The sequence below is a fragment of the Poecilia reticulata genome, linkage group LG3 (assembly GCF_000633615.1).
Source record: "Poecilia reticulata strain Guanapo linkage group LG3, Guppy_female_1.0+MT, whole genome shotgun sequence".
In the NCBI taxonomy this organism is placed as follows: Eukaryota; Metazoa; Chordata; class Actinopteri; order Cyprinodontiformes; family Poeciliidae; genus Poecilia; species Poecilia reticulata.
In genome coordinates this window covers 131,194-147,613 of record NC_024333.1, presented here as the reverse complement: position 1 = coordinate 147,613, position 16,420 = coordinate 131,194, and the positions used below count along the sequence as shown (strand labels likewise).

At 40.9% G+C, this 16,420-nt stretch overlaps 1 protein-coding gene across 5 annotated transcripts in view; it reads left to right on the top strand.

The window, feature by feature from the left end:
* The first annotated feature begins 923 nt into the window (after positions 1–923).
* Positions 924–16,420, top strand: part of ano1a (anoctamin 1, calcium activated chloride channel a) — a 101,927-nt gene continuing 86,430 nt past the window's right edge. For 4 of the 5 annotated variants that reach the window (XR_001776433.1, XM_008404985.2, XM_008404983.2 and 1 more), the window contains exons 1-2: positions 3,231–3,789; positions 9,484–9,638. Coding sequence is in view for 4 of the 5 variants with exons in the window: in XM_008404985.2 (XP_008403207.1) it covers positions 3,729–3,789; positions 9,484–9,638 (216 nt within the window). In the remaining variant the exon portion in view is untranslated. Of the gene's footprint in view, positions 1,010–3,230; positions 3,790–9,483; positions 9,639–16,420 lie in introns of those variants that run through there. The other variant, XM_008404984.2, reaches the window with a different exon arrangement.

Sequence of the window (16,420 nt, the reverse complement as noted above, 5' to 3'; positions counted from 1 at the left end):
TTAATTTTCACAACATAAGCTTTATTCTTAAAAACATGAGATTTTATCCAAGTCCTGTTAATGTTAGTATGGTTTTGATGAGGGAATCAAATTATAGCACAAATAAAGCTCAAAAAGGCAGGGTTTATATAAGGCCGACTTTAAAAAGGTTGGCTTCAAAACAGAAGCAGATGGTTAGTCATGTTCTTATTTTCTGGGTTATTATATAACGCTTTTCATAAGAATCAACTAAAAAAACAGAGATATCATTCCTAACTGGTTGTTTGTGATGGACTGGTGACACCAGCCCCCCAGCGACAATGGATGGATGAATGGATAGATGCATAATATTGTATATTTGTTTTATTCTTCATTATTGTCTTCTTTAAATCCAGTTTTATTATTTAAAACCTGATTTTTGTTGCATCTAAATAGAAGGGGATGTAAAAGTGCTGTTGCTTGAAAAATAATTGTTTCTTCCTGACCTTCACCTGCTGAAGTCATTCTAACAGAACCACAGGACCAAAGTTTGCTCTGAAATTCTTTGTCCCAATGAATGGCTCTAGTGGTGAATGGCTCTAGTGGCTCTAGTAATTTTCCAACTGGAAAATTACCCAGCAGTTTACTGCAAGTCCACACATGTCTTGGGAATGTCAGAGTGTTGCAATGAGGATGTGTTGTGTTTACCTGTGTTGTGTTTCTCAGATAATTCCCATTTTCCAAAAGAAAAACAGTAACTGCTGCCACATCAATAATCCTTTACAAGCTGGTTTGGGTTTATAAAATGATTTTTCCTGGCTTCCGGTCATCCAGCAACCCCGGCCCTGTACCCCATCCTCTGACACGATCACATGATGTAACCCCCCTAATACCCTGACGTTTACATGGGCAGGCGAGTGGGCGGAGTCTTTCCTGTGGACACCAGAAGTGCTTCCTCCTCCACCTTGTCTGTGAGCAGGTGTGCACAGGTGAGAGGGGGAGTCCTGCGTTCACCTTCAACAAAGAGCTTCAGCGCACCTGAGGACTGAAGGTAAACATCTGGAGCTTCTTTTCTCTCTCTCTTTTACTTTCTTATTGTGTTTTAGATAATCGTGTCAGCTGGCCAGACTTCTTACTTTATCCTGCTAGTTATTTTTTTTAACCATTTTTTGGATTGTCTATACTGCGCACTGATTGCGTCACCATGCCGCTATATTACCTTATAAATTAAGCGACTGTACATGCTGGTGGCTTTGCTGGACGCGGTTACTGAGCTGAGCAGGTGTTGAAGCTTTGGATCCACCATCCTCCGAGCTCTGCCGCGCTCTGAGCGCCGGTGGGCGGCCCCTGCTGGCGCACCACAGCTACAACTCAAGCTGCCTTTATGCGCAATAGGAAACCAGGCTTACGATCCCAGTCTTCAATAGACTGCCTGTCCTCTCACAGTTTGCTAGTGCGTCTTGTTTCCTTTTCATATGACTGGATAAGGTTTTTAGAAAAGAACGATCTGTCTATCAAAGAGAGAGAGAGAGAATCCAAGCCAGCCCTCTGTTTAACTATAATTACTAGTAAATTTGAAGAATTGAGCATGATAAACAGGGATTCTGTGAAACAATCATTTTTATAGCAGCTCAGAAATTCTTCTTTCAACTCTCTTCACTTCATAGAGTGACATCTGGTTTGTACCAGTGAGAGGATTCTACAATACAGAACATGATGTCCATCAATTTCCTGTCCCCATGTAATCCTGTCCCAGAGTCGGGGTATTTTAACCAGCAGGGGATTGGTTGCTGCTTAGTTTATACAATCAGACCAGTTGCAGGCAACTGTGGCTCAATAGGAAGGGTTACTACTGGAATCGTAAAGTTGAGGGTTGATTCTGGCTTCCTTCCAACACATCAGTGTGTTGCAACCCCAGATTGCCGCTGATCTCAATGGCAATGTGTGAATGTGACTGATGAAAAGAGTTTCAGTTGATCAATATGACTATGAAAGATGCATCTGACCTTTAAATGTTTTTATGTAATGTAAGGTTAGATTTAATGTCTGTAGAAGCTGACGAAGAGCATCTGGTCCTGCTTTGCATGCACACGGCTTGCTTCAGCCCTGGAGGAAGAGTCAGTCCTTCAACACTCGGAGTAAAACATTCTGCAATTACTCCTCAGAGGAATTTGAAGTTTCTATTTAAACTCAAATTCTTAGAAAATGTCTTCAGGCTGAGAGGAATCCAAAACTTCTTCTAATTATTCAACTTACATTGAATAATGATAAGTTGAATAATTACAATTACAACCAATGGACTGTAGCCCAGATTTGCATTGTCTTATTCAGGGTCGCAACTACATATTATTCAGGTGGATGCGAACACATAAATTGGCGCCCCCACCCCCACATGAAGATACGTGAAGGTGAGGGAGCACACGCGCTATATTTCTCAGGTGGATGCGGTACACAACATACACTCGCTCCAACCCTCCCTCTGGTGCATGCGCTGCAGGCCCACTTTTTGCACCACTGGTCTTATTTTACTGAAGCTCTGCTTTGTGTCTGACGGCGCTCACAATAAAACGGGAGACAGAGACTGAGGTGATTCAGTCATTATTTTTTTTACATTTGAGTTTGTGGAGGTTGATAGTGTGACTGGTTACTGCTACTCCCAGCATCAGGGATTGACTATGGGTTTTATCAGCATTCCAGTCCAAAAAAACTATCGTATGGCATGTTGAGTCATGTTGAGTATATTAAACTACTTACGATATCACCCCAGCCACTCCAACATCGTAATTTTTTAATAACAGGAGGAAGCCTGTTGTTTTCTATCAGTCGGAAGTTATTAAATGAAATAAAACAGTGAGAAGTTCAAGTCTTCCTGAATCTTGTGTCTGATCACAGGGCTGTTCAAGTTTCTCATTGTGAGGAAGCAGTCAAACAGATTCACACCATGCTGTGTTTGGATCTGTGTTGGGCTGACCGGATATTAAATGATCTTTGAACTGAACATATTTTAAGTGTTTTGAGATTATGTTTTGTTGTGATCCATTGCCATCTTAATGAAGTAAATCTGACTGATTTTTAAATGCATAATGTTTAATTCTAATAGAAGCTAGCAGATTTAGTGATGGAGAGTTATTTATTGCTCAATGAAAGAGTTTTTATGCTGTCTTCTGCTCTCTGCTTCTTTATTTGACATGAATTTATTTTTAAATGATTAACTCAGGATATGGAGAGTGACATTCCCCGCTCTTGGGAGACATTAGCTGACATGTGAACAGTTTCACATGAACTGAGACGTTGAAAGCCTCACAGCTCCGTCGTTCTTCTTTTCTCCCTTGGGAATTGAATGCAACACGTTTCTAGAGCGTTTCGGCACGATTTTTGCGGCGTGGGAATGTCGATTTAAAGAACAGCATCCTTACATGCGGTTAGGAGCCGTGTTGGCCCGTAATGCCCGCATCCTGACAGATAATGCCATCCGGGCGCGTTTTTCTGAGCAGCGCATCATTCCCAGTGACCGTTTCCTGGTCACGTTTCCTGATCCTGCTGTGTTTAGATGCTACCTCGCTGTCATTAATTGGAGCTTGTGGTGAAATCAAGCAGCAACTGGTTCCTCGGTTGTCTCCCCTCCGAGCTCTCGAAGAGATGGGAAGCTTTCCGTGCAGCCTCTCCACGCTGCAGCGCTGACGGCTGTGAGGAGTGGATGCTGCTGCAGAGAGCAGGGGCTCTGCTGATCTGTTGGGGAGTCTTCTTTCCAGCCAGTCCTCCTAATCCCAATGGAGCAGCAAGACGAACAAGTTGGGGGCTTGTCCCACCATGGCAGCAGCCAGGATCTTGGTAAGACGATTTCCCTTCATTTGCCGAGAGAAAAAAAAATCAGGCGCATGTTTCTGTTCACATGTTTGGAGCGAATACATGGCTTTAAATGACAGGCCACATATTTTCATGAGTAAATAACTTTATTACCTCGTTGTCATGCAGACCAGACCCCAATTAGAGAAGTTGAAGTGATTTGATGCAGGCAGGTTTTTCCACTCTGCCTTCTGTTTTTCTGATTTTATTTTTTCACACCCTATGCTGCTGTGCAGTTTACTTGAACTTGAACTTCTCACTGTTTTATTTCATTTAATAACTTCCGACTGATAGAATAAAAATACACATACACATTTTCCTCATCATCTAAAGTTGAATCAATTATTTCGTTTTAGGTCAGTTAGAATCAGCAAAATTGTTTCTATTTGATAAATGCCACAATAATGAGAATATGTCAGAATAAGTTAACGTCAACAGAAGTTTATATCCAGAATGATTCTTGTATCTTCCAAAAAAGAGCCCAGATGATGATTATGATGGTGATGATGCTTTGGGAACTTCTGACGGGTTCTGGTCTGAAACTTGAAACTTTGGAACTCGATCGCAGGACAAAAGCCAAAGACCTTGTGAAGATGCTGCTGAAGCCGTTAGGACAGTGAAACATGTTCTAACTGACAGACTGTTGGCCTAGGAACACTATGCTAACTGTGAAATGTGGCATAAAATAGATCATGAGGAAGGAATATTATGTAGAAATATTGAAGTAACATCTAAAGACATCAGTCAGAAAGTTGATGCTTGGGTCCAAATGAGTCCAGATGAACTATGACCCTCTTCAGGATAACAATGTCAATGTTGTGTTGTGGTCATCACAAAGCCCTAAGCTCAGGCCTAGAGAGAATTTGTGTGTGTCTGGGAGAAAACCCAGAAGAGTTGACCCAAGTCATCCTGTTCAAAGGCATTCCTATAGTAAATAAATCTGACATACACTCATAGCATTGTTGTGTCTTTTACAAATAGAAATCATTTCGGTGATTCTAACTGACCTGGAGCCAGAAAAGTTTGTTCTGATTTAACTTCCGACAGAGTGGAGATGAAGGAGGATGTGTGCTTTTATCCTACGTATGTAAACTTCTGGTTTCATTATGAGCTCTGTGGGCTCCATCTCAGGCAGCTGTTTGGATGATGCTGGGATGTGAAAGTAACTTTGTACTTTCACATCCCAGCATCTGACGCCCCCTGTCAGAGTTTGGTCCTGCAGATACCCTCTTCCCATTTCCACCAGCCCACAGCGATCCCTCTGTGCTTAAAAATACTGTAACCCTAAACAGAGCTGTAAAGAACCTATACTCTTTCTGTTCCTTTAGTATCTACTTAGTATTTTATTGTCATTAAATAGTAGCTGCCTTAAACAAAAGACCTCCAAAGTTATCAGTGTAAAATTTCTCACTTTCTCATATCTCAAAGCAAAAACTTTGCTAACTTAGAACATTTCTTCCGACAAAGGGAGAATATTTCAGGTGCAACAGCACCGAAAACTGTTCCAACTACAGTGAATGTTAGGCCACTTGACATGAAACGAACATACAGCTGCTTGCAACACAGCAACACATCCAATATTCAAATTTACTTAAAAAAGACTTAATTCCAAAGGGAAATTAAATATTGTTGAAATTCATATCATTCACATATCTAAGGAGTCCGTGTGGATGGTGACGTTGTGGAAAGGAAGGATCTCCAGTAGCAGTCAGTATAGCAACAAAACGAAAAGGCCTCTAACTGAAGACTGTTGCTGTATGTTGTGACATGCTGAGAGACATTGGAGTCTAGGATAGGATCCTTGATTATCATGATGGAAGAGTTGCTCTGAAAACGTCCTCTGTCTCTCTCTCTGGTCCTGCTCTGTTTCCAAGAAGCCTCAAATTCAGCTTCAGCTTGGACAAATTACAGCAAATTTGTTCAGAATTTGTTAGGTTAATTGAATACTCTAAATTGGTATTAAATAGTATTGGCACAGTCATGTCTGACTGTGCTAACATCATCGTCGGACAGATGTTAGCAAATGTGGAAATTTCCTAATGCTTCCGCACGTCTGAGTCTTCCAAATGTTGAGGTATGGAATCGTTTCCAGAATTTAACCCAGGTTGTGGTCCGGAATAAACAGCTTCTGTGAGTCAGCTGTAGAAAATACTCTTATTTAATGGGGGGTTGTGAATCTTCTTGAGACAGTGCAGTTAATCTAATCCAGTGTTTCTCAACCATTTTTGGGCCAGCGCCCCCCTAGCCTTCATCCAGGTCCCTCACTGCCCCCCAACAAAGAATTTGTAGGCTACTTTGCACTGTTATTTTATTATTAATATTACTATCACTATTTGAGTTTTATGCTCATTTCTGTATTTATCATCAAAATAATTTCCCAGAGAACAAAAAAGCATGGGAATATAAATTATTTTCATAGGTGTCTACAAAAAATGCAATGAACATTCAAGTTAAAATTGGTAGGCCTAGCAGCAGCCTATCAGGCTGGAAAAAATATTATTATTCTTTGCCATTTTCTAGTTGTTAATTATACAAAATGACCAGATAAAAGATGTTCAACATGCCAGTTTAAACTTTGATCTATTTGCAAACGACTGAGCTCTGCAACATTAAAACATGGAAAGAAACTGTAACATTAATCATAGCTCTTCTTCTCTTCAGTGCTTCCAGGGTTTCCCCCAGTGTATTATAGGCCTGGCGGCACGCCATGCTTTACTAGCGCCACTGCCAGGCTAAACCTTTCTTGTTTATTTTTTTTTTAGGAAAATAAAATAAAATAAAAACATCGCCTTTTTTTAAGCCGGATTGCACTTGTTTCTGTTCCTCCGAGCGTTTCACTATCAGAGCAGATTTTTTCCTAAAAGATATGTTTATAGAAGATATATTTATAGTTAATGCATTTAAAGCCGGACCAATCACACCGTCGGGCCTCTGCGCGTTGCCTCGCGCGCCTCAGCAGCTAGATGTCTAAAGTTAACCTTAGCGCGGATCCCACGCTCCTCCTTTCACTCGAACTGGACACAGGCTGACCGCTATGGATATTTACATCAACCCCCTGGAATTATGATTAGTTATGAGGAGTTATTGATTAAGGTAAGAGTTTAAACCCACCGCGTTAGCTCTGGTTGCGCAGCTCTACGTGAACCGCAGGAATAACTTGTATCATCCATAAAATTTCACCAACATGGCATTTATTGTGCAAACCAGAGCTTTCAGTGGAAAAACAAAAGTTCCAGGTCCTTTTAATGCCATGCAAATATGAGACAAAAACATGAATTATATCTTTATATAGACCTCTCTATTGATTTATAGATTAATAGTTGTACTGGTCAGAAATTACAAAGAACAAATCTGGTTCTTAATAAAATCCTAATGAGTCAAATTGAAAGTGTCATGGAGTCATCAGCCTCATGACATTAACACTGACATGAAAAATAATATTGAAGAAATAAATATATCAAATCTAATTTAAAACATAAATCAGTGATAAGTTATTTACTGTTATGGTCTGTAAGATATATTTATTCTCAGTACTAGATGTAGTACAAACCCCATGGCACTTCAACAATATTATTTTACCTTTTATCTGGAAATAGTGTCTGTTTATTCTTGCCATACAGTCCTCCGTATTAATTACTGCTCGAAAGGTCTTGCCATACCAGCTTATTCCTCTGTATTTACTTTAGTTTCTTAGTTTATTCTTGCATTTTGTTCTTCATTCATTTCCATTTAGTTTCCTTTGATTAGTATTATCCTCTCTTGGTTTATTGCTATGTCCACTTTAGTTTCTTTCCTGTTGCTAGATTTATTTTATCGTTTATTGACCATCAGTAATATTCACTCACCTGCTGCGCCGCCTAATCATCATGTGTTTCACATCATGTGTTGATTTTTCATTGTTCTGCGTCGGATTCTCTGTTTTTATGCCATAATTCACATCTAGTTTGTCGCTCCATTTTATGTCCGGCTTCTCCTGTTTCAGAGTTTTGCGCAATGTGCTCGTCTTTTTTTTAATCCCCTAAGGTGCAGGGCGGTCGGGAAGTGTATCGATGGGGAAAAGGCAGACTGACATAAACCTTTTAAAACAACGGAAACATTTTCGGTATTCTGATTATTGAAATTTAAAAGTGCTGTGATACCGTTGTTCCATCACACCCGTTTCATACCGGACCACTTACAGCACCAGTGTTAACGCTATAAAATGAACGCTCTCTATTGTGGCTTCACCCATGGAGGGATTTCTTTATTTAAATGGGTTCATTTTTCAGAGGGATACAAAGTCAGGGAATTGTGATTTTAGTATTTGCATGTTTATAAAAGCGATTTTCAGTTGTTTTTCCATGGAAGCGTGCAGGCTTCAAACGGAAATTAAACACTTTTTAATAAAAGTTATACAATACAGTTTTACCAAGTTGCTCAAAGTCTAAACTGGTATTGTTGTGCATTTAAGGTGTAAAGTTTACCTTCGACTAAACGCCCCCCAGAGGAATCTCAGCGCCCCCCTTTTGTAAAAATGTCCGCTAGCGCCCCCTGCCGTCCTCTGATCGCCCCCCTGGGGGGCGGCACCGCCCACGTTGAGAACCGCTAATCTAATCCAAGCTTTTAATGCTATCTGTTCAGACATGCATTGAGAGCATGGACTACTAAGGCATGGAATTATTAGGATAGCCACAACCTAGCCAATGAGCACCACTGATTTTCAAACCATAAACCTCTACAGATTTGCTGTGATATCTGATGTAAAGCATTTGATCTATTAAATTTAGCACTGTTGGGATTAGACTTCATCGGTCAGCAGATGCATGATTAGGTTGAAATCTGGATGATTTGAAGCCGAAACAACACCCCAAACTCATTAGTCTGTTCATCAAACCATTCTTAAAGCCTCTTTATTATGTGGCAGCGTTCATTGTCCTGCTGAAAGAAGACACTGATGGTTGCAGGGATTTAAGGAGTGTAAAGAGTCAGCAGCAACCTTCAGCTAGATAGCTTTGGATATTCCGCTATAAGATATTAGCTGATAGCTGTTAGTTCCAACTTGCAGTATTTTTTTTTTTTTGCAAGAATGCTAATTTGTCCATAATTTTCTGATCTTTCAGATTAGAAAATTCTTTCATATTTCAAACATCCAGAAAAAAAAGTGTCAGCTCTTTATATTTACTCTGCTCATGTTGTTCTGCTGCTGGAAATGTGTATAGCTCCATGCAAAAAAAAACAAAAAAAACCAAACAAACAAAGCATGCAGGTTTTTTGCATTACAAATAAAAAAAATGTCTTTCAGAAAATGAACCACTTGCAAATATGAAGTAGATTCTCACATTGTGCAATGATGGACATTTAAATCTTCTGCGTGAAAGCGTTTTTCTATTCTGAAAAACGCTTTCACGCAGAAGAAAGTGTTTTTCCAGCATACCTACTGCTCCTTTGTCTGTGGTTTTGCAAAACCACATTACACACATTTTTTCTACTATTTATCCTTGTACACCATGCTGATTTACAAATCAAGACTTCTTTTGCTGAAAATGTGTAAAATATCATATTCATGTCACATTTTGGTTTGTGGAGGACTTCTTCAGTCTTAAACTGAGGAGAACAGGAAGCTATGAAATGACTTCTTGTCTTCTGCACTTCCACAATTAATTTTATTATTTCTAAATTCATTGTTTGTTCTTCTGTTAGGTTCTCCACCCATCTCCTCTTTTGAGCCTGGAGAAAGCTCTCAGCAGGAGGACGGTACAGTGATGAGGAGGAGTGAGAGCTACCTACCAGTCCCTGGTGAGGACAAAAACCTGGATGGAGACTTCAATGGGAAGACCAGGAATGATGAGTCCATGGTAAGACTCTTCTGGAATCTTGTAGGCCAGGAGTTTAACTCTGGAAGGTTTCAGACACAAGACACAGTTTATGTATTACTTTGGAAAAGTAGAACACCACAAGACTGTTGTCTTGTGTTGGACTGTAGGTGTAAAGTTTTGGTAAACAGAACTGTCTGCGGGGCTTGATAGGCTTAGAGGGTGTGAGATAATTAGAATGAAAACTGATTTAATGATGATTCATGTCAAAGTCATGCGACTTAAAACACTGCTCCAGATTAGTTTATTTAAGAGTATTTTTGATCCTGAAAAAAAAGTTCCAGATAAAATGGCACATCTGTCACTGAGACTTTTGGATTATCTAATGTGACATGGTCACATTTGCAGCAGCTGTTTTAAAATGATCATTATTGTATGTTTTGATGAATGAACTGTTGTAAAGTGTGGTAGTTTGTACCTCATCATAAAGTCTCCACATATCAATAGTAACAAATAGGCCATTGTTCTCCCACTATTCATATAATGAATAGTGGGAGAACAATGGCCTATTTGATATACTATACTATTCATATATTGAATCGTGGGAAAACAAGAGATGTATTAATCAGGTATTAGTTATTGTTTTCTTTGTAGAGGAATGTAATCCAAATTGCTAATATTCAACTAGCCCTCACATTTCAAGCTAAAATATTGTAATGGCATGTAACTTCCTCTTTGTAATAGAGGCTAACTTGTATTATTTCTTCTTTTTCTATAAGCATCAGGCTCCTGAAATGGTGCCATTTTCTGAGCCCCATAAAAAAACTACAGGAGATGTAAAATTCTAAACATAAAGTAACATATTTTTAAAACTGCAAGGAGCTTTGATGAGCCATTGATTTAGCCATTGATCACCCGATGTCAAAAAGTAGTCCCATTCTGTCAAACTAAATCTGAGCTAGTTTGATGCCAGATGATCTTAATGTACTCAAAGTCCAAGACAGAAGTTTCTGATGGTTAAGGTTTCTAACATTTGAAATTTCTATCAAGGTAATCTCAGTGCTTTGCAGGGGTTTGGTACAAAGCAGATTTGTTTCATCAAACAGGAGTACAATTACTGAATTTATTAAATGGTCTTTACTAAAAATGCTAGATTAGTTATAGTCCTTATTATCGACACCTTAGGCTTCTTTAAATGTGGTTTGGTATCAACAGTTTAATGGAAAATGATCTGAGCAAAGACAAAATATTTATCTGCAACACACAATGGAATAGGATTAGTCAGTAGGGGAAAAGAAAATTCAGATTTCAATCTCAGAATACTTTTTTTTGTCTTTTTGTGGCCCTAATCTTTTTTCATTCAGTATATCCAACATTTTTTATGTCAAAAAGATACAATTCATTGGATAAAAATAAAATGAATACATAAACATTTCTAAAGGCACATGAGAAATAAACTGGCATCACATACTGTTTATTTATACATTCAGAATGTCAGAATTACATAAAGAATTTCAGTGTCAAGGCATCATTTGTATAAAGTTGATGTGTGTTTTCAGAAGCCTTTGAAACTTGTAAAAATTTTTATGAATTATTCAGTCTGCTGCAGCAACACAGGGACAATGACTAACAGCAGCTATGATTATAGTATATGATATGAAATAATGATGATGCTGCTGCTCTGTGTTGAAAACCCCAATGTCTGATTGATGCACATATCAAGGCAGAGGGAGCTGGAGGAGAATATCAGGAATTTTAAAACACAAACACACACAGCTTTGACAAGTACAATCACCAGCCTCTTTATTAGGTACATTTTGTTAGTGCTAGTACTACTTGGAACAACAACAACCTTTGCCTTCAGCAGAGCCTTCATTTTGGGTTTTAAATTTAAAATGAATTTAAGAACTTAAGACTCTGGTGATGATAGGAACTTTGGTCATTACTGGCCATTATTTAGAGAACATGTGTTCTCTAAATGTGCTCTGAGCAGCATGTTCTGTTAGAACTGATACACACACTTGGGTCCTGTTAACATGCTTTATACGTGGGCAGCTGTGAGCCTACAAACACATCCCATTAGCTGTTTGTTTTGACTTATGTTTGGCAGACGTATTGACAGTGTTAGTGAGCTGGATGCATACATCGGCTCCTTGTGAAAATGTTCTGATTTCATATGCATACCATGACAGCTGCAGCTACCACGTAAAAACAGACAGGCTGTGAAATGCAGCAGGGAACCGGAAACTGCTGAGCTGATCGTGGCTCAGAAGCATTTGTTTGCGTGTGTTGTTCATATATGTGGGGGCGGTTGTGTGCGTGTGGAAGCGCAAAGGATAGGAGAGGCTCATTTCCCGACAGCTCTGTGAGAAAGATTCTCCTATTGGTGTGTGTTGCATACACCACAAGATCCTCATCTGCCCTGTGAGAAGTGGCCTGTGACCTTCGCAGCTATGAGTGCTTCCTGTTTAGAAAGGGCTGAATATGCGTGTGAATCTGTGTACATCATGCAAATGCAAGGACATACACACAAGCTTCTTATTGGGTAAAAATGGTAATTACAAAAACACAGCAGTGCAGGAAGTTTGGGTTTCAAAGTTTTGTTTTTTGTTTTTTTGGTCATCATAATGTCTGCTCTTTCAGTGCTGGTTTAGATTTTTTTGTGGATCCTCCACCTGAGTTCCTCAGCCTCAACATACTGACTCACCTGTGGAGGACTTCTAATGAAAACCCATCATCACTTCACAGTAGGGAACATTTATGTGATAATTTTGGACTAGAGCCGGTTGAAAAATGGACCGTGATATAAGCATTTCATATCAGTCAATTGATTATTATTGCTTAGTTGTTTTGTTTTGAATATCCAAAGTACTGTCAAACTGCTGACGTGACCTTTCCTATCTGATCCACAATTTCCTCTTAAGCAGTTATGAGGGAAGTGGTAAAACATGGAACTTTTCCCTCAGACTCGGGCGCAGTGTGTTAATTCTGTGAACCGTGCAGTCCCTTACTGCACTGTCTGAGGGTGGTGATTTTATATATAGTCAGGTGTACAGTTTGCCTGCATTTCTTGTGAGAAATTCCTTAATTTCTCACAATCTGAATGGATACTAGCATGTGTGATGAGCATGTTTGTGCTTTGTGGAACCCCAAGGCGACTGGGGCCAGCTGATAGGCACCTCGGATTATGAGAAGGAGGGGGCATAACCCCCTCCACCTCCCCCCTCCTAGCTTTCAGGCCTCAGCCTGAAAGCTATAGTCTTGTCTGCCACGCAGAAAGGGCAAACATGAGGTGCGGCAAAGAATTGCCAAGGCAGCCGGCATGTGCTCCAGCATTACGCTTTACAGAGGAACCCATCTGTAATAAGACATTGAGCCCGCGGGCACCGAACACCATCACGCAGGGCTTCATCTGGAGACACAATGAACGACGCAACAGCAGATTCGACCGCAAGCATGTGATCCAAGCCTGTCTTGGGTTAGGGTTAGGGTTATGCCCGATGCAGCCAGGGCACGGGTCATGACCATCACCTTGCCTGAAGCACAGCCCTGCAATCCGAACAACAGTGGGAGCCATTCATGTTCAAAACTGAAGTGAGTCCCACCACAGGCAGACAGAGCAGACTACGATTGGGAGAGGGGGCGGAAAGCGCTACCGTCACCAATCACAATAAAAGAGCAACAAAGGGGCTGACGCCATCAGCTATGTAAAGAATAAATGCCAAAAAACAAAACTGGGAGAGGAAACGCTGCCATCACCAATTAAAGAAACACGGAGGGTTACCGGAGGCTTGTTAAAATTGGGAGAGAGGGCGAAAATGATGCCGTCACCAATTAGAGCAGCAAGTGAAAAGTCAGGTGAGCCCAAGACAAAACTATGATCACAAGATCGGCTGAAATTGGGAGTGGGGGGCGAGACGCTAGTCACCAATTACAGAAAAAACCAGCGGACCAACGACAGGCAGACGTGGTCAGCTACGTCCAGCATAGGATGCAAAACAAATCAAGATTGGGAGAGGGGGCGGAGAGCGCTACCGTCACCAATCACAGCAGCAAACGAAGAGTCAGGTGAGGTTAACACAAAGCTACAATCGGCAGAAATTGAGAGAGGGGCGAAACGCAACCGTCACCAATTACAGAAAAATCCAGCAGAACAACGACAGGCAGACATGGTCAGCTACATACAAGGATGAAAAACAAATCAAGATTGGGAGAGGGGGCGGAGAATGCTACCGTCACCAATGACAGCAGCAAAAGAGTCATGTGAGCTCAACACAAGGCTACGACAACAAGATCGGCTGAAATTGGGAGAGGGGACGAGACCCAACCATCACCAATTACAGAAAAAACAGCGGACCAACGACAGGCGTAGTCAGCTACGTCCAGCATTAGATGAAAAAACAGATGAAGATCGGAAGAGGGGGTGTGAACGCTGCTGTTGTTACGTCAATCCGCGTTTCCCCGTCAGATACGGTTCCCCCTGCGTCTTCTTGGCGCTTCGTCCCGCCCACACGGCAAAATACGCGCGTGCTCGTTATGAGCACTGAGAAAGCATGCGCGCTTGTCCAGCGCGCTTATCTGGGGCACTATGGACATCGTGAAAGCTCAAACAACATGTTTCGGCAAAGTTGTCACACTTTCTTCACGTTTTTGCTTGAAAGTAATAGTAGTAATACTAATAATTACATATATATGTCATATAATTATCCATCCATCCATTTTCTTTACACCCTTGTCCCTTAGTGGGGTCAGGAGAGGTGCTGGTGCCTATGTAACCTGGTTGTATCTTACTGAAACACCTCTGTCATTGTTTTAACCGTGTTACTTTAAGATTGGAAGCCCCTCCCTTTTACTTTTTCTTCTGTGGTATTGTCTTTAAATTGTTTGCGCCCCTTAGCCCCTCCCTTTTTGACATGTTGTCCTGCGGGAGAGGTGTGTGCACTTTATTTTTCCATCTAAATACATTCAGTTTATTTATAGATCTATTAAGTTAATTTTTGTTTTATACTTTTGTTTGATGTAGGACTTGGAGCGGGCAGCCTTTAACATGGTTGTTTTGTCTTTGTATTCTCGTCAGGTATGTTATACAAAAATGTTTAGGTTTTTTTGTAAGTTGTGAGAGGTGTTCCTCACCCCCCCTTTTGACATGTCCTGCGGGAGAGGACTTGGAGCGGGTAGCCTTTAAATGGTTGTTTTGTCTTTGTATTCTTGTCAGAAATAAACCGAGAATCATCTGTTCGAAAGAAACTGTGTCACGGTCCATTCACTTGATAACCAGCACAACGCAGAAAAAGATCCGGTTACATTTGGTGCTGTGACCCGGATTCTTTTCTGGATCATCTGAGGCACAATTGGCCTCAGATGATCCAGTCTCTGACCTTTGTTTACAACTGCACAGTTCATGAGACCACTGGCTTTGCACTGTTCTATCTGATGTTCGGGAGGGTTCCCAGGCTGCCTGTTGACCTCGTTTTTCGGAACGTTCTTCATGACAATGCCATTTGCGACTACCACTCGTACGTCAAATCACTGATTGAAGATCTGCGTGCTGCTATGCTAATGGCTGAGAAGAGCACCAGTGCAAAGCAGAAACACCAATGTGACCAGTACAAGAGAGCCTCTGTCAGTTGGAGATCAGGTCCTTGTGGCGAACAAGGGAGCCAGAGGAAAGCGGAAGCTTTCTGATAAATGGGAACCTGTGGTGTACACGGTGGTTGCATCTAAACCTGCTCTCCACATTTATCATATAAGAGACCGTCATGGCAATGAGCGTGTGGTGCATCGCAACCTCCTGCTTGATGTGAACTTTTTACCTGTGGGACTGACCATGGATGGCGATGTGAACCGCCATGCTGACAGTGTGGTTAGAGTCCCCTCGGCTTCTGATCTACATGGAACAGAATGTTTTAACGAGGCTCCTAGTGATGTTCCTGCTGAGCCGTCCCTACCTGACTTCCTGTCCTTCAGTGATGGGGAGGACCGTACTGCTTCATGGGTTCAGGATGTGTCCTCAGTTCCATCAGTTGGAAATAGTGACCTGCCTCATGACTCTGAGAACTCCTCTATGGACACTGGAGTGCTGGCGACTGCTGGTTCCTTACCTCATCTTCCTGATGATGCTGGTTCTGTTCATCCTCCAGACAGTGTGGGAGGGGATTTTGTTCGCCGCCTAACTTCACGCTTTGGGAGGGTTATTAAACCAGTTTGTCGCYTGATAGAGTCCATGGCTGTCATTGAGGCGCTTTATGATAAGGATAATGTTCAGCCTGTTATTGATGTGTGAGTCTCCAAATTCTTGTTGTATAATTCCTGCCATGGGCTAGGATTGTCATTTTCTTTGTTTGCCTAAGCTTCAGTACCATCTATATGTTTATTCTGTATAAGGGGGTGTAAAAGGCACCTCTTGTTGTCCATGAGATACCGTGAGATTTCGCTAGTTGTTGAGCGATCTCTAGTATCCTGATCTTATTGTAGGGTAGCTGTTACAGGAAAGAAAACTATTTTGTACTGGTACTGAGTGTCTTTTAACTTATTCATTTTGTGTAATTCTAGGGGGGTGAATGTAACCTGGTTGTAATTCTCCTTTATTATAATTACACAAAATGTCTTTTTTGGTTATTTGTCTTGTTCCTTATCTTACTGAAACACTTCTGTCATTGTTTTAACCGTGTTACTTTAAGATTGGAAGCCCCTCCCTTTTACTTCTTCTTCTGTGTTATTATCTTTAAATTGTTTGCGCCCCTAACTTTTAATATCTCAAAGACGAAAGTTGCACAAATGACAGTTTCAACGGCACAAACCTGCACAAACGGAGCAATAACGAA